This window comes from Chionomys nivalis, chromosome 2, assembly GCF_950005125.1.
Source record: "Chionomys nivalis chromosome 2, mChiNiv1.1, whole genome shotgun sequence".
Taxonomy (NCBI): domain Eukaryota; kingdom Metazoa; phylum Chordata; class Mammalia; order Rodentia; family Cricetidae; genus Chionomys; species Chionomys nivalis.
In genome coordinates this window covers 84,680,184-84,702,665 of record NC_080087.1, presented here as the reverse complement: position 1 = coordinate 84,702,665, position 22,482 = coordinate 84,680,184, and the positions used below count along the sequence as shown (strand labels likewise).

Genomic DNA, 22,482 nt, shown 5'->3' with positions numbered 1-22,482 from the left:
AAGAAGAGAAAGAGAGAGAGAGAAATAGAGAAGAGAGAGAGAAATAGAGAAGAGAGAGAGAAATAGAGAAGAGAGAGAGAGAGAGAGAGAGAGAGAGAGAGAGAGAGGAGGTGGGAAGGTAGAAGAGGGAGGTTGGCAGTGGGCGGGTCTTGTCTCCTAAAGGGACAGTGTACCTAGGTGACAGACCAGGTCAGCAGATTACAATATTCCCATCTTTTTCTTATTATAAAAAGATGGGGAGTTAGGCATAGCAGGTTGAAGGAACTGGGACGGCAGATTCTCAAGACTGCTTCTTGCTTATTTGTGGGCATTGAAGTCTCTCTTGAGGGGGCCTGAGATAACTGGGTGCTGGTCACATCCTGGGGTAGCTGGTCACTTTACTCCTTTCCAGGATTTGTGGTGTGAAACTGTCTGGTGTTTCTTGGACCTGGTAAGGTGTTTGCAGAGCAGAGGACAAAGTTAAGTTTAGGAAGAAAAATAAATTTTAGGAACAGAGAATTGAGAGGGGTGTATCCGACCTGTTTAGGGTGGATCCTACAGTTCTGCTCCCTGGAACTCAAAAGAATTTTTGAGTTTGTGGAAACATAGGTTTTATATATATACATTATATAAACAGCATCATATTTATGTCAGAATGACTATGACAGATGTTTTTGTACAATGAGAAGTATCTTTAAGACTATTAAAGGCAGCGTGAGCAAGAAATTTGAGAACTTGTATTTCTCCTCTCACCTTAATAACTTGCAACTGTATATCTTAAAACACCTTTTATTTAGAACATATTAAGAAGTCATAATGCACGGTTTCTCTGTGAAACAGCTCTCCTGGAACTCACTTTGTAGACCTAACTGGCCTCGAACTCACAAAGATCTGCCTGTCCCTGCCTCCCAAGTGCTGGGATTAAAAGCGTGTGCCACCACTGCCTAGCATGGAGATCTTACATTTAAACAAATGAACAAACAAACAAAAAAAAAGAAGTCATAATGAAATTTGTTTGATGAGGTTGTCCTTTTAAACTGATAAAATCTCTCAGCTGTCAAATCTGCATCAGAGATCTTTAAGAAGGATAAAATTTTACTTGAGTTATTGATTTAAAAAATGACAGAGGACTTACTATATTGGCTCCCTCAGCGTCCTCCAGGGTCATCCAGGCCAAGGGCATCAGGACTGTATGTATTTGTCTCCTGGTGTTAGAAGCAGGGCCTGCCAGGATCCAGAAGATCCTGTTAGTTAGAAAATCTGTAGGAAGACAAACCTACCTTGACCTGAGCAGCTAAGCTGTCGATTCCAGTGATTCTCTCCACTGTCTGGAGATCTTCAGTTTAGATGAAAGTGGTCAGCGCTTTCACTTGATGAAGCGAATTGCGGGTGGACATTGACTGTGCCCATCTGTCTTCTATCTTCTTTGGAGGAAATAGAGTGCTGCTGCTAGGAGCCAACCTGTCTGTTATGAAAAGTCTTTTAATAATTAAACATTTAAATGCCATATTCCCCAGATCTCTGAGCAGTTGAGGGCTGTTTATTGGGTATAGATAAATTACAACTAAAGCATAGCATCTGCCTGGAGAGGTGGGTCCAAGCTTGACTGTACTGGTTTTTAACGGAACAGGTGAGATTTATACTTGTGAAAGACAAAGAAGAAAATAGGTTAACAGCAGAACTGACAATAGTGGAGAACAGTTCAATATATTTTAAAGCAGGGTTTGATTACATATACAGTATTTTTGTAAGAATCCTAAAAGTACATACCAATTTAAAATATGAGACTTATTGCTTTCTTAGTCTGGAATGAGATATAATGAACTTAAAACATTTATCAGTAAGTGTACAGACATTTACACACAGTTGAATTTAAGTTCCACAGAAAGTTAAGTGAAAAGTGAGCCAGAAGAAGCTGGCTTTTTTTAATCATGAAAGTAGAGTCCTTGCAGGGGAGGAGATGCACTGTAGGTGGGTTCTGCATGTTTATCCTTCTCAAAGACGCTGATGCAGTGTGACAGCTGCGAGGTTTTGTCAGTTTAAAAGGACAGCCTCAGCCGGGCGGTGGTGGCCCACGCCTTTAATCCCAGCACTCAGGAGGCAGAGGCAGGCTGTGGGTTCGAGGCCAGCCTGGTCTACAAGAGCTAGTTCCAGGACAGGAACCAAAAAGCTACAGAGAAACCCTGTCTTGAAAATTAAAAAAAAAAAAAAAAAAGGACAGCCTCCAACAAATTCCATAGTCTTAAGATACACAAATGTGGGCACCCAGGCTACCCCGTGGCCGCCGTGGCCTCAGCTCCAGTCTGGCCCCGCGTCCGGAGAACCCAGGCCGCGTCCAGAGCGATTACTCCTGATTGTGACATCATACCCACCCCTTGGCCATGAAACTTGTCATTAGGAAGAAAGGCTCAGTTGGAGAATAGCCAACAAGATGGAATCCTTGGAGCATTTCCTGAGTAGCCCAGAGCGGAGGCATCAGGGGGTTGGAACCTTGTAAACAGGGAGCCTGCCCCCCACTACCTGGAAGGACCTGGGTTTCAGTGATGAGACATGGGGTATGACGTAACGCGGGACGTTGACGAGGACCTTATCTGCCCTATTTGCAGCGGAGTCTTGGAGGAGCCAGTACAGGCACCTCACTGTGAGAGCATGCTTTCTGCAACGCCTGCATCACCCAATGGTTCTCTCAGCAGCAGACGTGTCCGGTAGACCGCAGCGTTGTCACGGTCACCCACCTGCGCCCCATGCCCCGGATCATGCGGAACATGCTGTCAAAGCTGCAGATTGCCTGTGACAAGGCTGTGTTTGGCTGCAGTGCTGTTGTCTGCGGCGCGCAACTCTGCCAGCAGAGAAGACGACCACAACAGGATTCTTCTTGGAACGTACTTTATTGGAGCGCAGAAGACTGAAGATAAGATGGAGGCGAAAAGACCCCGAGCCCGACCGCGCGGGGAATATATACAGTGCCTGGTCTGCCTATGATGTGTCATTGCTTGATTGGCTTGGCCCACACTGATGCAATTGCGTGAGCAAGACGTGTGAGCAATTGATAAGTGGATTCAAACCACTCTTGGGCCGGTAGCGAGCGTGCGCAGAAGTTGTTTTCTACTAGGGACACTAGCAAATGGCGGCAACGGGCTTAGTGCCAGACCCTGTGAACATGACAGCTGACAGGTGCGCAAAGCGCGTGGCGCGCTACATCGGAACATGACAGCTGACAGCGGAACATGACAGCTGACAGCGGAACATGACAGCTGACAGCGCCGTGGTGCGCAGAGCGCCTTGGCGCGCTACAGTTGTCCTGCTTGACAACCTCATGTCCCACCTCAGTGACTGTGAGCACAACCCGAAGCGGCCCATGACCTGTGAACAGGGCTGTGGCCTGGAGATGCCCAAAGATGAGCTGCCAAATCACAATTGCATTAAGCACCTGCGCTCCGTGGTGCAGCAACAGTAGACGCGAATCGCAGAACTGGAGAAGACATGGGCTGAACACAAGCACCAGCTGGCGGAACAGAAGCGAGACATCCAGCTGCTGAAGGCTTACATGCGTGCAATCCGCAGCGTCAACCCCAACCTTCAGAACCTGGAGGAGACAATCGAGTACAACGAGATTCTCGAGTGGGTGAACTCCCTCCAGCCTGCTAGAGTGACCCATTGGGGAGGGATGATCTCCACGCCTGATGCCGTGCTCCAGGCTGTAATCAAGCGCTCGCTGGTGGAAAGTGGCTGCCCGGCCTCTATTGTCAACGAGCTGATTGAAAATGCCCATGAACGGAGCTGGCCCCAGGGTTTGGCCACACTAGAGACAAGACAGATGAACCGGCGCTACTATGAGAACTACGTGGCCAAGCGCATCCCTGGCAAGCAGGCCGTTGTGGTGATGGCCTGCGAGAACCAGCACATGGGCGATGACATGGTACAGGAGCCGGGGCTCGTCATGATATTTGCGCACGGTGTGGAGGAGATCTGAGAGAGTGTGACTGGCTGCCAGGAGAGGTAGAACTGGAGAGCCCACTGCTCCAGCCGCTGAGCCCTGAGTTCTCCCCTGTCCTTATGCCACAGCTTGTAATTGAGCCACACACTCCCTGCTTTTCTGGCATGAAGGACCTTGGGGCACTTCGGTCAGCCTTTCAGTGGGTGAACCCAAATTCCTGCCTGTTGCCATATTCATTCCCCCAAATGTCTGTCAAGTTTCAGTCTGGGTGGAGAAATCCTCACTTCTGTATTCTCCTGCCTAAGATCCCTGGCTCCCAAACATTTTCAGAAAGCACAAAGACATTTGTTTTCCCTAGAGGATCAGGGCAGAGTGAGGAATCTCTAACTGTCCCTCTCCTCCAAAACCAGGGCATCTGAGCAGGCGGGCTCAGCCTCTTAGTAAGCAGCGAGGTCAGGACCTGCTCACCATTGACGGCTCTTGGGGAAGACTGGAGCTCTGTGCAGCCCCCTGGCCGTGCAGGCTAGGACGCTGAGATGCCCAATGAACTCTCCTTTCCCAACCATTTTCATAATTAGGGAAGGGCAGGGCTGGGGTGGAGGTAGACGTTGGGGTTCATACACTCAGCAGGAAGCTGCTGTCTGGCTCTGCTGGCTAGGATAGACACTGCCTCTCATGGCGTGTCCATGGTACCTCCATAGGCCCCTCCCCAGCCCTGTGATTGTAGTAAGTTTGATTTCCTTCAACATTGTTTATGTTCGCAGTCACAAATCCCTTCTGTTACCCACTTTTGTTTTCATAGAATGGCCTGATTATGGCTCTCCTGCTCTCCAGCACGGCCACATTGTTGGCAATTTTTTATTTACTTTTTTTTTTTAAGAAAGGAAAAAAAGACAAAAAATATCAAAACTTAAAAAAAAAGATACACAAATGCAAGTTATTGAGGTGTGTACCTGCAAGTTATAAAAGTGTGAGGACAAATACAGGTTATCAAATTTCTCTCTCATGCTTTTACATTTCTTGAAGAGTGGATAAAAGGTAAAGAATTAGATGCTGAGCTACAGTCCTGTAAACCAGAGCTGGGAAGGCAGAGACATGGAGACAGGAGCCAGCCGGGCTACATAGATGCAACCTCAAAACAACAGCAACGAAGAAATGAGAGGAAATGGATTCATCCTCAACAGGGGGCCGGTCAGACTCTTCCACAGCCCAAGTCCACCCAGAGAAACAGCGCAGACCTCCCCAGTTCACTGCTCGCTCCACTGATTCCAGGTCCAGCATTGCATCCACCTGTTTACCTGCTCAACCAGAGAGCAGAGCAAGCTGTGCTCAGCGACCACAGAGGGAAGCGATGTGCAAACAGGGCACACCGGAGGGTCCCCAAAGGGTTCTGCTGTTTTTCTTCCTCCCTTCTCATCCTTCCAAGTGCCAGAGCATGGCACTCGTTTCCTCTAGTCCCAAACTGACTTCCTGTGAGTACCATTAACTACTTTGGGGGGTCAGTGGGACTTTAAATGCCACTTGAATGGAGGGCTGAGTAGATGGCTCGGCGGTCACAGGCACCTGCCTCTGAACCTGATAACCTGAGTTTGATCCCCAGGACCACATGGTGGAAGAACATCAACTCCACCAAAAGGTGTCCTCTGACTTTTATGTGCACACTATGCGCACACACACACACACACAAATGTAAAATAAATATTTGAGGGGAGAACTCGAGAGGTATCTCAGCAATTAAGAATGCTTGATGTTTTTGAAGACCATTTCTCTGGGTGTCCTCATTTTTTTTTTTACTTTTTTTTTTGCATGTAAATAAAAAAACACCACTGTTTAGAAGAATGAAATAAAGTTTTAGAGGCTCTTACACTCACAGTGAATTCCAGCAATACTCGACTACTAACTAACTAATCTATTTATTCATACATATGACAAGCATTTGGTGATTTTAAATTTGCCTTTGGAGGTGTGTGGAAATTTGGCTCAGTAGGTAGAGTGCTTACCTCATGTGCATGAGTCACTGGGTTCTATGCCCAGCTCTACATAAGTGCAGAGAAGTGTTGCTGCCGTCTTGTCTTAGCATAGAGGAGGTAGGGTGCATAGGGTCAGAAGTTCAAGGACATCCTCCACTACACGGCAAATCTGAGACAAGCATGGGCTGCTTGAGACCTCATCTCAAAAATATAAACCAATAATAATAAAGCAGAAACTCACATTTGGCAGAGGTCATTGTTGGGGTGCAAGAATTATAACCCAAAACCAGTCTCATGAGGCTGTCAGTCAAGCCAGGAGTCTCCAAAGATCTCCTGAGGCAAGGTCTTCTCTAAGGAGCAGAAGGCAGCCCTGAGACTGAGGAGGTCAGGATCAGGCTGCCTGGCAACCACCAGGTACCTGCTTATCCTGTCCCCAAGCCCAGCTGCTGATATGAAGCTGCTTCATGACCCATTGACCACGAGATGTGGCTGTCAACAGCCCCGCTGAGGCGTGAAGAGCAGGTGGCCAGGAGGCCCAGAGGCCTGGACTCCAGAACACTACAGCCTCCCACCTGAGAGCAAGCAATTCTCCTGAGGCCAGAGCACCTATGGGGCACCATGCTCTGGGCAAGGCAGACCTTGGCACTCATGAGGCCAGCCTTTTAGCAGAGATAGCAGACATGGGGTCACACAGCCAGAGGAACCTTGAATGACCACCAAGTAAGATGCTTAGGGAATATTGTGAACCCTCGTTGAAAATGTTACTGCATAGAATTTAGACTAGAACTGCCAGGTGTGTACATAGGCGAAACAGAAATTAAAAATAAATTATGGGTTTGTGAATGGAAACTGGGTTTTGTGTAAGCTAGAAAAGCACTCAACCACTGAGGCACACTCCTAGTCCCTCACTGGGGGATTTTAGGCAGGTGCCCAACCACTGAGCCACTCCTCCAGCCCTGGGGAGGATTCTAGGCAGGTAGTGCAAAACAGAGCCATATCTCCAGTTCCTACATCAGTTTTCATTTTGAGACAGTGTCATTTTGTGTTTTCCAGTCTGAAGTTGAACTCACTCTGTAACCCGAGTTGGTCTTGAACTTGTGATGCTCTTATCAACTTCCAGATAACTTCCAGAACAGCTGGAATAAAAGTTTGCAGCCTTTTTTTCCCCCTGGTTACCTAGGAGTGAGTCAATAAAGCCAGGGTCTGCCACTGGGGCAGATCCCGCTCTGCGTGGGTGGGTTTGAACAGGCAGTGAATGAGTCAGAAGGGCACAATGTTGTGCCCATGAACCCTGCCTCTTTAAGGTCTTCAACCAAGCCAGTCATACTCCCATCGTTCCTCTGAACACCCTCACCTCCTGCCGACCATCAGGATGCTCCATCAGCTGCTCATCCAGGCTGCTAGGACCTCCTGCTAATGACCGCCCCGCCCTTCTCTGCCTTCCAGCTCACTGCCCATCCTGGGATTCATCTAATAGCCCTGCAAGGGGACTCCTGAGCCTCAGAGACATCCGGCAGCACCAAAAGGTGAGTCCTATTTTCAAAGGCTCCTGTCTTCTCTGGGGGCCTGTGCCAAGATGTTCCCTGAGGTGTTATACACTGCTGGGCACTGGCTTGCCATGGGGCTGTCACCTTACCATCCCCTTTGCCTGCCTCTCCCTGCCTGCATGTGTTTTTAGCTCCCTCTCTCTGTAACAAGGACTCACTTTGTATCCCTGGCTGTCCTAGAACTTGATATATAGATCAGGCTGGCCTCAAACACATAGAGAGATCTTTCTGCTTCTGCTGGCATTAGAGGTGTGTGCTGTCATGCCTGGGATTTCTCTTCACAATAAAATGTGGCCGGTTGTTGTAGCAAGAGCCAGTAGAATCTGCTTAAGGAGACAGAGGCAGCCAGATGACAAGTTTGAGGCCAGCCTGGGCTACCCATTTTAAAAAAAATACTATGTATGTGTGTACAGAGGCGAAGGAAAATGTAGTTAGCTGGCTGGGAGGCGACTGATTTTTTACTCCTGGAAGCTTCTGGGATTCCCTACTTCTGGAAGCTGCATGCATGCTTAATGCTGAGCTAATCTCCAGCCCCTGATTTCTCTGGTGAAGGGTCTTTCCTACAGAGGGGGTCCGGCAACTCTGGTCATGGAGTAATGGACAGGGAAGGAACTCGGGTGTCTGACACACATGCAGCCTGGTTCTGACCTCCTTCTGCTCCTCTCTTCCCAGAGTCTATGAGAACAGAAGTCACCTCAGCTCTGGAACCTTCTGTCTTTTCCTCTTACACCGAATCGTTATCTTCCCCAAAGAGACGGTACTGTGGAGGACAGCTGGGGACTGAGAGGACTCCTCGATTCTGCTCAGGGCTGTGGCTCTCCAGCCCCCATTTCCTCTTGTGGTCCTAGGCATCATCAGAGGCGCCGGGACTGACAGGGCAGTAGGGACACCAGCGTGGGGTTCAAGCACCCTCTTTCCTCTGTTGATGAGCTGAGAACAGTAAGCAGGAGCAACAGAGGCCAGCACCCACTGCACCCTGCTCCATGGCCCTGCCCCCACAGCTCTCCTTTGTCCTCTATGTGTCTGCTTTTGCTCTGGGCTTCCCGCTGAATTTGTTGGCCATCCGAGGCGCAGTGGCCCACGCAAGACTGCGTCTCACCCCCAGCCTGGTCTATGCGCTCCACCTGAGCTGCTCTGACCTCCTCCTGGCCATCACTCTACCCCTGAAGGCTGTGGAGGCCCTGGCTTCTGGGGCCTGGCCACTGCCACTCCCCCTCTGCCCTGTCTTTGTTATGGCCCACTTTGCTCCACTCTATGCGGGTGGAGGCTTCCTGGCAGCTCTCAGTGCTGGCCGCTACCTGGGGGCTGCCTTCCCCTTCGGGTACCAAGCTATTCGGAGGCCCCGCTATTCCTGGGGTGTGTGTGTGGCTATATGGGCTCTTGTCCTCTGCCACCTGGGCCTGGTCTTTGGCTTGGAGGCTCCTGGAGGCTGGCGGAACAACACCACCGGTTCTCTGGGAATCAACATAGCCGTGAATGGTTCCCCGGTCTGCCTGGAAGCCTGGGATCCCAACTCGGCCCGCCCTGCCCGCCTCAGTTTCTCCATCCTGCTCTTCTTTCTGCCCTTGGTCATCACTGCCTTCTGTTACGTGGGCTGCCTCCGGGCCCTGGCCCACTCAGGCCTGAGCCACAAGCGGAAGCTCAGGGCAGCTTGGGTGGCTGGGGGAGCTCTTCTCACACTGCTGCTCTGCTTGGGGCCCTACAATGCCTCCAATGTGGCTAGTTTCATAAACCCAGACTTAGGAGGCTCCTGGAGGAAGTTGGGGCTCATCACAGGGGCCTGGAGCGTGGTGCTCAACCCACTGGTCACCGGCTACTTGGGAACAGGTCCTGGCCGGGGGACAGTATGTGTTTCAAGGACTCACGGAGGAACAATTCAGAAGTAGCATCCACCTCTGGGGGCAAGGGCCATGGAGTAGAATTGAATACGTCTGCCATGCCCCCAAGGAGCAGCTGGGTCTAAAGCCATCACAAAAACCACTCATGGGAAGGGCCGCACCTGGAGAGAACAGTGTCCTTGTACAAAGAAAACAATGAAGGTCAAGAACTGGGGGCCAGTATACCTGCCTGATACATCCCAGCTTGCTTCCTACTGCTTCTGATGCTTATGTCCTAACCACCTGCCCGCCTAGGCTGTGCGCAGCCCCGCACTCCTGGAGGTGAGGAAGAGGCTTGCTTCTGCTCAGGAGCATCACCACCATCCTGATCTGATTTTGGAGTATTTCTCTGAAATAACTTCTGAGGGAAGAGCATTTTCATTTCTGAAAAAAGGAGGCAACATCATGATCCGGCCATCCCTCTTTGGAACCACTAGAGGGCAGCATTCGAGTTGACGGCCGAAAGCAGGCTGGAGAGTTGCAGGGGTTTTGTGGACTGACCTGCATGCAGCTTCGAACTGTGTCTCGTCTTTCCAGTTGTCTCATTTCATCCTTCTACAACCCTCCCGAGAAGAGTAGCCCCATCCCTGTGTGTGTGTGTGTGTGTGTGTGTGTGTGTGTGTGTGTGTGTGACAGAGGAGAGAGAGAGAGAGAGAGAGAGAGAGAGAGACTTGCACCTGAGTGTGTGTGTGTGTGTGTGTGTATGGAGAGAGAGAGAGAGAGAGAGAGAGAGAGAGAGAGAGAGAGAGAGAGAGAGAGAGAGAGAGAGAGAGAGAGAGAGACTTGCATCTGCTAGGCTAGTGCTCTATGGTTGGGCTATGTCCCCAGGTACTCCCCTTCTCTTATGTTTTAACAGTAGGTGTAGTAGTAGCCAGGTTGGGCTTGAACTCCTGGACTCAAGTGATTCCCCAGCCTTGGCCCCCATAGAAGCTGAGGCTTTTGGCACAGGCCACAGTTGCCCAATTCACAATCCAGGCAGGTGTCTGCTGTCCAGATGGACAGGTTGCACCAGTCACAGTGCCCAGCAGAGGGAGCCAACACCAATGAGATTCTGTGGCTTGTTTGCTCTATCAGCCCTGGGGAGCTTCTATTCTGATTTGAGCAGACTCCATCACAGACTCCCCCTGCAGCTCTGTGGTGGAAGGGGATGCTCCAAACGAGGGATGTCTTCCCTAGTCAGTCCAAAATACTGCAGTAATGACCACCTTCATTTTTTGGAAGGTCAAGAAGCCTCCCCCAAAAAAGATGGGGTGGAGCTTGCGTCCTTCCAAGCAGGACCCCTAAGGCTTAGTGGACATCTAGAAAACCTTGTGGTTCATTTGGAGAAAGAGAAGAAGCACACCCCATTCCACAGAGAGAGGGCAGAGGAGAGCTTCATGAAGAAGACAGGCACTGGGCATTTCTGATGAGGCCAGGTGTCAGAATCAAGCTTCTTCTTCTCAAGACAGTAAAGCTTCCAATGAGCAACAGCATAGTGGCCAGAGCGCATGAAGTGGTTTATACAAATTATTTCTTTGGGCATACAAATTATCTATCTGGGTGTTCACGGCAATCCTGATCTATACAGTAAATTCCAGAACAGCTAGGGTTACGTAGTGAGACCCAGTCTCAAAAAGAAAAAAAAAAAAAAAAAAAGGGAAAGATCTCTTTGTGGCCTTTTACGTGTTTGAATGTAAGGGTTCGAACAGTAGGTCACCACAGTTAGAAGAGAGGCAGCACATAGTAGGTGCCAAGCAAACATTTGTCTTATGGATAGATACTCCTGATCTCTTGCCAAAGAAAATTTAGTGTTAGCCAGGCAGTGGTCGTGCATGACTTTAATATCAGCACTTGGGTGCCAGAGGTGAGGTAGGGCGGATCTTTGTGACCTTGGGACTAGCTTGGTCCACAAGGGTTAGTTTCAGAGAAACCCTGTCTCGAAAAACAAAAGAAGAAAAAAAAAAGAAAATTCAGACTAACTTACAAGATATTAAAGTGGATGCTGGTCAACTTTTCCAGCATCCCTCAGTACCTGTGACTGCTCCCATCTCTTCTCACCTTGCCTCTACCCTAATCCTCTACTTCCCTGGGGCTGGGCTTCTGCTTCCATTCCCCCCCACCCTGATACCTGTATAAGGCAGCAATTTTGGCTACAGCAGTCTCTTGGTCAGCTCCACTCTTCCTCTCCCTCCATGCCCATCCTCTCATGGTCCAGTTTAGTCTACTAGCCATGTTCAGCCTGGACTCCCCCGCCCCCACTGCCACCTGCTTTCTCCTTTATCTCTACAGTAAAAATCCTGTTATACTTTAGGAGTAATCACGTCCTCTTCCTTTTTATGGGGGCCAGCCATGATAACCTAAGTCTAGGCAGGTCACCCACAGGAAGTTCTTTACTTCCAACCATTATCACCTGGGACTCTGGCCATCGATGGATTTAAATGGAGGCTGAAGGCTCAGTAGTTTACCCTGAGGCAATGCCTGGCTGCAAAAGGAACCACGTGTTGAGTTACCTGACCCCACCCCAGAACAAACCATTCAAAGGAAAAGCCTGGCATTCCAAGCACTGTAGATAGAAACACCTGCCAGGGCACTTTCACCAGGACATCCTAGACAAATGTCAGCCAATCAGGGGTCTTAAAACCTAAAATCCCCTCACCCCCACCTTTACTATTATAAAACCCTATTCTAATTGAGCTTGGGGGGTCTTTGGTTATTCTAATACGTTGGATATGCGGAGAGACCGAGTTTGCAAACTTGATTAAAATAAAGACTCTTTGCTTTTACATATGGGAGTTGGCTTCCTTGTTGACTTTTGCGGGGACTTCGTGGATTTGGGCATAACATTGGGGGCTTGTCCGGGATCCCCCAAAGACCACTAGGACTACCATCCATAGAGCTTTCAACCAGCAGGCACGTTTCTGTGTTTTGTTTCATGTCTCATGTCTCATGTCTGTCTGTGAGCAGACCCAGCAACTGTAGTGCCTAAAGTCGATCTGCAGACAGGCAAAAGATCACATGCAGGACTCCCAGGGAGAAGTCCCCTTCTGGGAAGATATGTGGGTAGCATGGGTAGACATGAGGATCTCTCAATTCTGTGGTGTGACACTCGGAAAGTGTCAGGAGACACACGGGTAGCATGGTCAGTTCTCTGGTGAGACACGCAGACAGTGGGATCTCATTGCGATCGATAGAGGGGTAGGTCACACCTGCAAAACAGCTTGAAGCTGTGTCTTTGGTTTGATTTGGCGCCATTGTCCTGTTCTTTGTGCTTTGTGTCTGTGTATTGTTTTGTTTTGTCTTTAGACTGATAGACTCAAATCATAACTTCTTTGGCTTTAATATTGTAATCACTTACAGGCCTTTAGAGATAGGGCAGCATGCTTGTGTGGATGAGTGGCTGGGCTATGCAGCCTTGTTGTTACAATGTAGCAAAGCTGCCAGCCACAGTTGTAGGGGCGGATGTATCCCAATAAGATTTCAAACACTGAACAGAGAATCTGGAGTTAATTGCTATGACTTGGAGAGGTTAACATTCTTCTTTCTCCCCATGCTATCTCCCTGCCTCTCCCATGCTGGGCAATGAGTTTCCTCCGCCTGCTCTGGGGGCTTCATGCTGCAACTTCTGGTCAAACCTGACCCAGATTTAGCTCTGCGGGTCATGGACTCTTTCAGATCCAATGGGTTATAAATATCTACCATCATTTATAGGGGCTGGTTACAAATTATTATTGGTTAATGTACAAACAAAAACCCTGTTGTTGGTCTCAAATGTTTCACACCGGCACAGGATTTTACATGATGTAAATTTAAAGGGTTTTTTAAAATAATATATGCATGTTTCTGTTCTTATTTAAAATATTGTAGCCATATACCATTGATGGAAAAAAAACACAAAAAGACTTTGGTAAGAGTTTTTATCTTGTCTGTTTGCTGTGATTTCTCATACATGCAAATACTAAGTGTGCTTTTTGGTTAAAAAGTTTGTCTGTGTAAGTTTTCTTGCAAGCATGGAGCTAAACTAGAACTGGTCTATTTGTGCTGTTACTGGCCTGACTTTAGAAATTTATTACTGAGTTCTGATTACTAAATTTGGGTTAACAAAAATTCAGATGACTTTTTGGTATAGATAATGTTAAAACTGCTATATGTTGTTTTTAAAAAATTATATTATGGATCTTCCTTTGTTAGACCCAAGCTTTATTTACTTAAAATCTATGCGTGAGTAATTTCTTATAAAAACACAAGGCATAATTTTATTTTAAATTTTAGATAGCCATTTTGTTAAAATAAAAAAATACAGTTGCGATAATGGACCTTAATAGTTTAAAAAATGCCAGTGCCAGGTGATAGTCACCACAAGTACGATAAAATGGAGTAGGCCGAGATCTAAAAGACAGGTTATGTGTATGCTGTCAAGGGTGGGACCAAAAAAGTACTTTATTTTTAATAAAACAAAAAAGACATTTAAGAGATTTTAAGTTTTTATATAAATTTATAAAGCTGTGAGATATCTGTGCTATAAGATATTTTATAATATGTTTTATATTGTTAGGGATTAAGCTATTTAGATAAACTGAATCATAATTTTTTGTATTAATACTAAGAGGTTTAGACCTCCTCTTCTGGGAAAAAAATATTGTTTCTGTGTCAATCACTCTGAGGTAATTAGAGATTCAATGGCCTTGTTAATGATAGAGAACAGAACACTCACAGGGAAGCTGGATAAAAACTTGTTCAACTGGTCTCCTTGGTTAACCTTACTTCCAGCTTTAACAGGCCCCTCATGATCTTGCTTCGTCTTATCAACAGATTTGAGCCCTTGGACAGGACCCATGATGAAGTCCTGTAATCAGTATTTGTGAAGGGCAAAAAATAAAGAGCCCAGGGCAGCATTCTCAGGTCAACTTGGTAGATCAACAAAAAGGTAGACCTTAGTCTCAGTAACCTAGGGCAATGCCAGGTCTTAGACTCCCTCCTGTTCCCATTTCACCTTGGGACCTGTTCCTCGCCTTTGCAGGAGACAACATTAACAGCGAGATATAAACTTGTTCTGTGTTTACCCTCAGAATGGCTAATTCAGCTTCTTTATTAGCTTTACAGAGTATGGAGTTCTAGTCTTATAAAAGGGACTAACTTATTATAGACTGTTAAAAAATAAAAGTTAGTCATCTTTAAAGTGCTGATATAATTAGTTACAGGAATAAGCCTTATTTAGTGCCCTGTATATGTTTTCAAAGTCAAACTTAAAGCAAGTAATAAAAAACAAAGTTTGTCTAATTGGACATATCTAGGCAGCCCTCATATTTCAGAGATCTGCAGAATATGGCATTTAAAATAATGATTAAAAAGCTTATTACATTAGACAGAGACTCCGAGATCCTAACAGTAACCCAAGGTCTCCAAAGAAGATTATGAGACACTATGATGGATTAGGATGATGCTGACCACTGGGCGAGATGACCCCCAGTGCAACACCTGTGGCCAGGACCCGGTCCAGACTGTGGACAAACAGCAGGACCTTGGAGAATTGATTGCACCACTTTTGGCTAGACAAAATAAGGTCAGTCTTTTCCATGTCCCTCTTCCACAGAAAAAGAAAAGTTCACCCTATGGGCCTGGCTTAGACAATAAGACTGCTGTTCTGGATATTTCTGCCTCCAATGTTATAGAGACCAGGGTATGACTAACTATATATGGACTCTGGTCCCTTCATTTTTAATAGATTCAGAAACTATTTGGCCTGTACTCAGATATACTTTATTTATCCTTCTGAGATCTCTGATAGTATTGATGGCTAGGACAGTTATATTGTCAGTTTAATAGCAAAAGGTATCCAGATCCTTCCACAAAGCTATAGCCAACTTGTTAGCTAGGACTCAAAGGTGTGAGAGTCAATACCTCCTGTTTATAGACATCTGTTATCCGCTCTTTTTGTAAATATTAATTTCTGTTCCCGGTTTAAACTTATCTCAATAGGCTTCCACTTGGTTGGCAGATGCATCTAAGCATCAGTTGCTGACTACAACCTGCTCTTAATAGTGGCGAGCCCTGAACTTCCTGAAAGCTGATGTGAACCGGTCCAGCTGATATGAACACTCCCAGATCCTTCAACGGAGTCTGATGAGGGCCCCATTGCCTAAATGCCCCCCTCCACTTTGGCTAGACTTTCAACCTACTTGGGCCTGGATAACAATGCCCCAATGTCAGCTTGAAGTTGTTGTGAAAAGAAACACGTCTTTCCATGCCCCCGCCCAAAATAGGTCAAAAGACAGACAAAGCGGATACTCCCTGGCATGGGGGACAAGATAACTACCTATAGTGCCTGTTGATATACTGGGTGCAGAGTTGTCAATTAATAGATTAATTAATTTAAGTAGTTCCATGCCTCCTTAAAAGCAGGGGCAAGCGGGACCCAAGATTGGGTCCTGTCTTAGGTGCTCCTGAAGGGGGAAATGTGAGGGCCAGCCATGATAAGCTAAGTCTGGGCAGGTCACCCGAAGGACGTTCTTTACTTCCAACCATTATCACCTGGGACTCTGGCCACTGATGAATTTAAATGGAGGCTGAAGGCTCAGTAGTTTACCCTAGGCAATGCCTAGCTGCAAAAGGAACCACAAGCTTAGTTACCTGACCTCCACCCCAGAACCATTCAAAGGATAAGCCTGGCATTCCAAGCACTGTAGATAGAAACACCTGCCAGGGCACTTTCACCAGGACACCCTAGACAAATGTCAGCCAATCAGGGGTCTTAAAACCTAAAATCCCCTCACCCCCACCTTTATTAATATAAAACCCTATTCTAATTAAGCTGGGGCTCTCTGGTTATTTCAATACGTTGGACGTGTGGAGAGACAGAGTGTGCCAACTTGATTAAAATAAAGGCTCTTTGCTTTTACATATGGGACTCAGTTTCCTGGTTGACTTTTGTGGGGACTGCACAGACTTGAGCATAACACTTTTATTTCATTTTTTTCATTTGCCATGCAAGCCAGATATAGACACGGCCCCTGGGCAGTGGGGAAATCAGAGACTTTTAGTGACAGTTCAGTAGTGCTGCCCCACTGCCTGCCCCCGCCCCCAGTGTTTGGAACCTGTGTTCCCACTGCCCTGGAGCACCTGCTGGGGGTGGGGCCACTGTCCTCAGTTGTCTGTTCTTCCTTCCACTCAGGGGTCAATCCAGTTCCCTCCCTGGGCCCACGAGGCCCTCAAGATCCAATGTCTCTGGCTTCCTCCACCAGGCCCACCACCCTGACCCCCCAACTAGATCTCTTGGTTATCCAGCTCCCCCAGGAGATGGAACTTCCTTTTTAGTATTGATGTCTTTATTTATCTCTCACTAAATGCAAACCCAGAAGCAATAAAAACTACTTAGTTCACTCACAGCACCCTGTTAACAAACTAACCAATATAATTTAAAAACCACAAAATCCATACACGAACAGGTACATGGAAAAGAAAAGCCAATGATTGCTGGGCGAGAGGCTCACCACCATGGTCAGGGTTGCTAGTGAGAGGTGAACAGGGAGATAATGGAGGGAGTCATACTCACATTCACCCGTCATCCCGGATCCTTGCCTGCACCACAAGGTTCAAGGTTGTGACAGGCTCTATTCTATGTGCTTAGCATGTTATGGTTTATTTGAGACAGGGCTTCATTAAGCCCAGATTAGCCTCAAAGTGTGTATAGCTAGGAGCTGATGACCTTGAACTCTTGATTCTTCTAGAGTTCTTCTCTAATTCTTCTTCTAACTGATTACAGGTGTGCACCACCACACCTGTTTTGTGTGCTGGGGCTCGAACTCATGGCTTCATGCGTGAAAGGCAAGTGCTCTACCAACTGAGATACGGCTCAGTCGACATGCTCCCGCTACTGAGCTGCCTAACTGGAGCAGTGTAGGTTTTCACCTGTGAATCTGTGTTGTTACCTCTGTGTTAAAGAATAGGAGACACAGAGTTGTTCTCATTTGTCTGAAGTCTCAGAGTTAGCAAGAAATAGCCAGCTGCACAGCCAGCCCTCACTCTGTGCAGCCTACCTCCCACTCCCATGAGCCCTTGCTATGCCCATTCTAAAGAAGCATAACGAAGCCCAAGTGGGGAAGATGAAGTCAAATTAGGAGGAAGGAAGGTCCCAGTTGAGACTGTATATATGCAGCCATACGCACAGCCTTGGAATTTCTTCTTCTTCTTCTTCTTCTTCTTCTTCTTCTTCTTCTTCTTCTTCTTCTTCTTCTTCTTCTTCCTCTTCCTCTTCCTCTTCTTCTTCTCCTTCCTCTTCATCTTTTTTTTGCATACGGACACAGCCCAGCTGACATCATAGCACCACTAAGTCTTTATCACTGGACAATTAGCTCACTGCCTATTGCTGGAGGAGCCACCACGGTACAGGGCAGAGGAGCACCAGTTTTCCAATAAACTGGTGAGTATGGGCATGGGGGTTCAAGCAGGAGACATCTTGGTGATGTCAGCACCGGGTCAGGGACAGGAAAGGCAGGAAGGGTGACCCTGCAGGGGAGAGTAAGTGGTGACCGGGTGGTGGGGGTGGACAGTGATGGCAACACTCCAGCCTGGTGGGTAAGTCTCCTGGTGGGGGAACCGGAGACTTCCCCACTCCCCCCATTATCTCCCTGTTCACCTCTCACTAGCAACCCTGACCATGGTGGCGAGCCTCTCTCCTGGCAATCATTGGATTTTTTTTTCCGTGTACCTGTTCGTTTTCCTCGTGGGACTGCCCCTTAACTTGATGGCCCTGGTGGTCTTCGTGGGCAAGCTGCGCCACCACCCGTTGGCCGTGGACTTACTTTTGCTAAACCTGACCCTTTCGGACCTGCTCCAGCTACTGTTCCTGCCTTTTCGCATGGTGGAGGCAGCCTATGGCATGAGATGGCTCCTGCCCTTCATCTTCTGCCCTTTCTCAGGGTTCCTTTTCTTCACTACCATCTACCTCACCGCCCTCTTCCTGACAGCTGTGAGCATCGAACGTCTTCTGAGTGTGGCCTACCCACTGTGGTACAAGACCCGGCCACGGCTGACCCAGGCTGCTGTCGTCAGTGCTTTCTGTTGGTTCCTGGCATCAGCTCATTGTAGTGTGGTTTATGTCACTGAATACTGGGGAAATGCCACCTACAGTCGGGAGACCAATGAAACCTGCTACCTGGAATTCCGGGAGGACCAGCTGGCCGTGCTCCTGCCTGTGCGACTAGAGATGGCTGTGGTCCTTTTCATGGTGCCCCTGTGTATCACAAGTTACTGCTACAGCCGCATGATATGGATTCTTAGCCGAGGAGCCAGCCGGCGCAGGCGTAAGAGGGTGATGGGGCTTCTAGCAGCCACACTGCTCATCTTCTTCTTCTGCTTCGGCCCCTACAATATGTCCCATGTGGTGGGCTATGTCCGGGGTGAGAGTCCATCCTGGCGGAGCTATGTCCTCCTCCTCAGCACCCTCAACTCTTGCATAGACCCTCTTGTCTTCTACTTCTCATCCTCCAAGTTCCAAGCCGAATTTCAGCAGCTCCTGGGAAGGCTGACCAGAGGCTGTGTGCCTTGGACTCAGGAAGCCAGCATGGAACTGACGGTAAAGAACGAGGAAGAACCATCCAAGGAGTGTCCAAGCTAGAAAAAAGGAAAGACCAGAGGAGGGGTGTGGAACCATTAGCCCATTGCCTTGACTACTTAAAATACCCCTGACCCCAAAAGGTAGGAGTAAGACAAAAGACTGCATTAACATGATACAAGGAAATGAACATAGCAATTGAAAGTCACAGGCCACATTTATAGTTAAACATTCTGTTGCTAAACAAAACATGTCACCAAGTCACATTCATGCCCTAGACCAAAACATTCCATAGGCAAATCATTCCCTGGGTGGAATCCCAAGTTATTTCCATAAAGGGAACTGGAACTTGGTTGGATCCTTAGACTTTTGTTTTATGTAGGAACAATTTACTTCCCTATTCCTGGAGCACAAGGTCTGGCAATTAGCCACACCTGTTGACTGATGATGAACTGGCACCCCTTTATCCAAAGGGTCTTGAATGTTTGATTGGGGGGCTTCTCCCTAGCCTCCGACATCCATTTTGAAATGTTGGGTGGAAAGATCCATTTCAAGTCGGAGCCTCCCCTAAGAGTTGCCTCAATCCAAACTCCACCTCTGAGAAAGTCCACCAAATGATGACCCCTCCCCAGGAAGGGTCAAGATCACTCCCACAGGTTATTTAAACTGTCCCCCAGAGAATGAACCCATGATCTCCTCCTCCTCTTTTCCCTCTCCAGTGGTTGTTCCGAACCCCCCACCGTGTTTTCCCAGGGGCCATGCAGGAGTCCTGGCATCCATTAAACCTGAACATCTAATTCAGTCTGATTGGGATTATTGTATCAGTGGAGAAACTTTTCGGTCAGAAATGACTTAACAAGCAGAACTCTCTGACTTACAACTAGGTGGGATCTTTGTCTGAGGTAGAAGCACGATAACCTTGAAGAAACCAGAAACAAGTCCCAAACTCTCTGATCTTTGGCATTTTTGAGCTTGCATAATTCCCCCCCCCTTTTTAAAAAATTAATTTTAATAAAGCCTGTGTTTCTGAAACTGGAAAGTTGATCGCCTCTGCCTTGGATGAACACTTTTCCATTTCCCAATCTTACCTGTCTTCGAAACATGCATTCTAATTCATGCAAGTCCATGTCTTAGGTGCTGGGGGTGGGATCAAAACCCTTCCTTGACTGCAGACCTCTGTAAACAAAGGGTTAAGAGAGAAAGTACAGGCTCTGTGTCTTTGAGCCAAGTTTCTGTCAAGAGAGTTCATCATCAATTAGCTAATGGTAAGCAAGCAGATAATACTTTTTGTTATGCATACTTCAATGGCTATCATATCTCCTTATTAAAGGAGTAGAGGATCACCAAGGATTGGGAATGCCCACTTGTGAATTGGTCTAGAGTATTCAGCTGTATAAAAACTCTAAATTTTCTTATTAAACATATAAAATTCAAGAATTCATTGCTAGGATCAAACTTTTCTTAGACAAATTCTAATAATTTTCTAACTGAAAGACCCCCAGTGCGGGGAAGACTCTCACTCAAGTCTCGGGATAACACGACTCCCCTCCCCCCAGTAACTCACGAGAGACCATCCTTGCTGCAATCACATGAGGTTTATTTGACAGGTACCCAGCACTGGGGCCGAGACTCATAACCCACACAGGGGAGAAGGGTTTTTTTTTTTTTTTGGTTTTTCGAGACAGGGTTTCTCTGTGGTTTTGGAGCCTGTCCTGGAACTAGCTCTGTAGACCAGGCTGGTCTCGAACTCACAGAGATCCGCCTGCCTCTGCCTCCCGAGGGGAGAAGGGGTTTTTATAGGAAGAAACCACAGCCCAGTAATCTGAAAGGGGTAGGGAGGGTGTCACAGAAAATTCCGAAAATACCAATGATAATCACAAGGGGGCAACTCCCTGTTTCTCAAGATTACAATCTAACTTTATCTTCAGCTACTTCCTGAAACTGAACCAGCTAATCATAGATTTCTGATTCTTCCCTCCCTGCTTAGATTTTTGGCTCTATTTTTTCCTGCTGCGGGGGGGGGGGGAGGTCTGGATTTATCCAGGTCTTTCATCTCCCCACTTCTTCTAGTACCTAGTTCTAATCATAGAACTAGATTTCAGTATCTTCTTGACCTTGTAAAGCACTATATTGGTGACGTAACATCAAAATCTGAACAGCACTTATTCTTTCTCTAATGAAGGTAATTAGTTTTAATTTATTAAAGTACTGAGGGGCCTGTATTAGGGCAGTGGTACCTGTCCCAACACCGGCAGCTACCCTAAGACCCAGGATTATTGCTAATGTCAGAGAAATAGGTTCTCGTCAAAAGCGAGTTGGGTGCTTGTCAAACTCATCTTCAAGCGTGTTAACTGGATGATAAAAGACCCTAGGTACCAGTTGTACAAGCACACATCTTTGGTGTCATTAAAAAACGATGTTGACATGTAAGGTGTCAGACCTGTATTACAAGCCCACCATTTATCTAAACTGGGAACCCAGTACTTGATGTTAGGAGTCTTAGGGCTCTTAAGAGTCTCATTACATAATCTCAGTAAGAGTCAACCTATGATTAGTCCCCCAAACATAAGCCTCTTGATTGGTAGTGTTGTTAAGAGCCCCAGATATGCTGGGCGATGGTGGTGCACGCCTTTAATCCCAGCACTCGGGAGGCAGAGGCAGGCAGATCTCTGTGAGTTCGAGACCAGCCTGGTCTACAAGAGCTAGTTCCGGGACAGGCACCAAAGCTACAGAGAAACCCTGTCTCGAAAAAAAAAATGAACAAAAATATATAAATAAACTTAAAGATAAAGTTGTCTTCAGGTTTATTCCTCCAACCCCGATCCTCCGCAGGGACTTAGGAATTTTGCTCCATCCCGTTCCTTCATCTGCCACCTACACTACCCAGTAAGTTCAAGAAGATATGGAAACATCATTTTCTTTTGCTAGGCATGGAATTTATTTGGATAATTTTTCTCTTTGCCTGCCATTGTTCATAAGTATCCCAGAAGATCTGAATTTATGGAACAGTGGGCATTCTGGAAAACCCTTCACCAAGGCAGGCTGTTTCCTCACCCCTAGATTCCTGTCTCCCCCACTCTGCAGAGTCAGGAGTCAGTGGCTGACACAGTTCCCCCACCCCAGGTTGCCAGCCCAGTTCCAGCACTGGGCAGCCTCCCCCATCTCCCCCATCACCCCATCAAGAGCTAATTCCAGGACAGGCTCCAAAGCCACAGAGAAACCCTGTCTCGAAAAACCAAAAAAAAAAAAAAAAAAAAAGAAAAAAAAAGCTCAGATACTGCAATTTGGGTAGTTCAGGAGCTCGCTTCATGTGGGAGGTGTGGATCCAGGCAGAGATGCATACTTCTTTCAGTTGTTCCCAGATCTGGCGTCTCACCATTTCAAGGGCCTTTAGGCCGGAATGTAAAGGTCTAGAAAGAATAGCATCAGGACTATACATTCCACCCGACTCAGTGAGCGGTGGCGGTTCTCCACATAGGATCTCATAAGGGATAAGTTTAAATTGCCCTGGGGTGTTCCAAACCCAGAACAGGGCAAAGGGAAGGAGGGCTGTCCAGTCATTCCCGCAAGTCTCTAGCGCCAATTTTGTAAAGGTCTCTTTTAGAATTTATATTCATCCTTTCTACCTGACCTAACTCTGGGG

General features: G+C 47.2%; 2 protein-coding genes and 1 pseudogene across 2 annotated transcripts; all 3 read left to right on the top strand.

Moving 5' to 3' along the window:
* Positions 1–2,529: 2,529 nt before the first annotated feature.
* LOC130866306 (E3 ubiquitin-protein ligase NRDP1-like) lies at positions 2,530–4,036 on the top strand (annotated as a pseudogene).
* Positions 4,037–8,416: 4,380 nt separating this feature from the next.
* LOC130865992 (free fatty acid receptor 1) lies at positions 8,417–9,319 on the top strand. Its single transcript, XM_057757200.1, has one exon. It carries the CDS (start codon positions 8,417–8,419, stop codon positions 9,317–9,319), a length of 903 nt encoding a protein of 300 aa, XP_057613183.1.
* An 8,623-nt stretch (positions 9,320–17,942) lies between these two features.
* LOC130862551 (free fatty acid receptor 3-like) lies at positions 17,943–18,902 on the top strand. Its single transcript, XM_057752184.1, has one exon. It carries the CDS (start codon positions 17,943–17,945, stop codon positions 18,900–18,902), a length of 960 nt encoding a protein of 319 aa, XP_057608167.1.
* Positions 18,903–22,482: the final 3,580 nt, after the last annotated feature.

Bases quoted from the DNA above. Each gene is read 5' to 3' on its own strand.
- LOC130862551 (XM_057752184.1), top strand. From the start codon at position 17,943: ATGGTGGCGAGCCTCTCTCCTGGCAATCATTGGATTTTTTTTTCCGTG.
- LOC130865992 (XM_057757200.1), top strand. From the start codon at position 8,417: ATGGCCCTGCCCCCACAGCTCTCCTTTGTCCTCTATGTGTCTGCTTTT.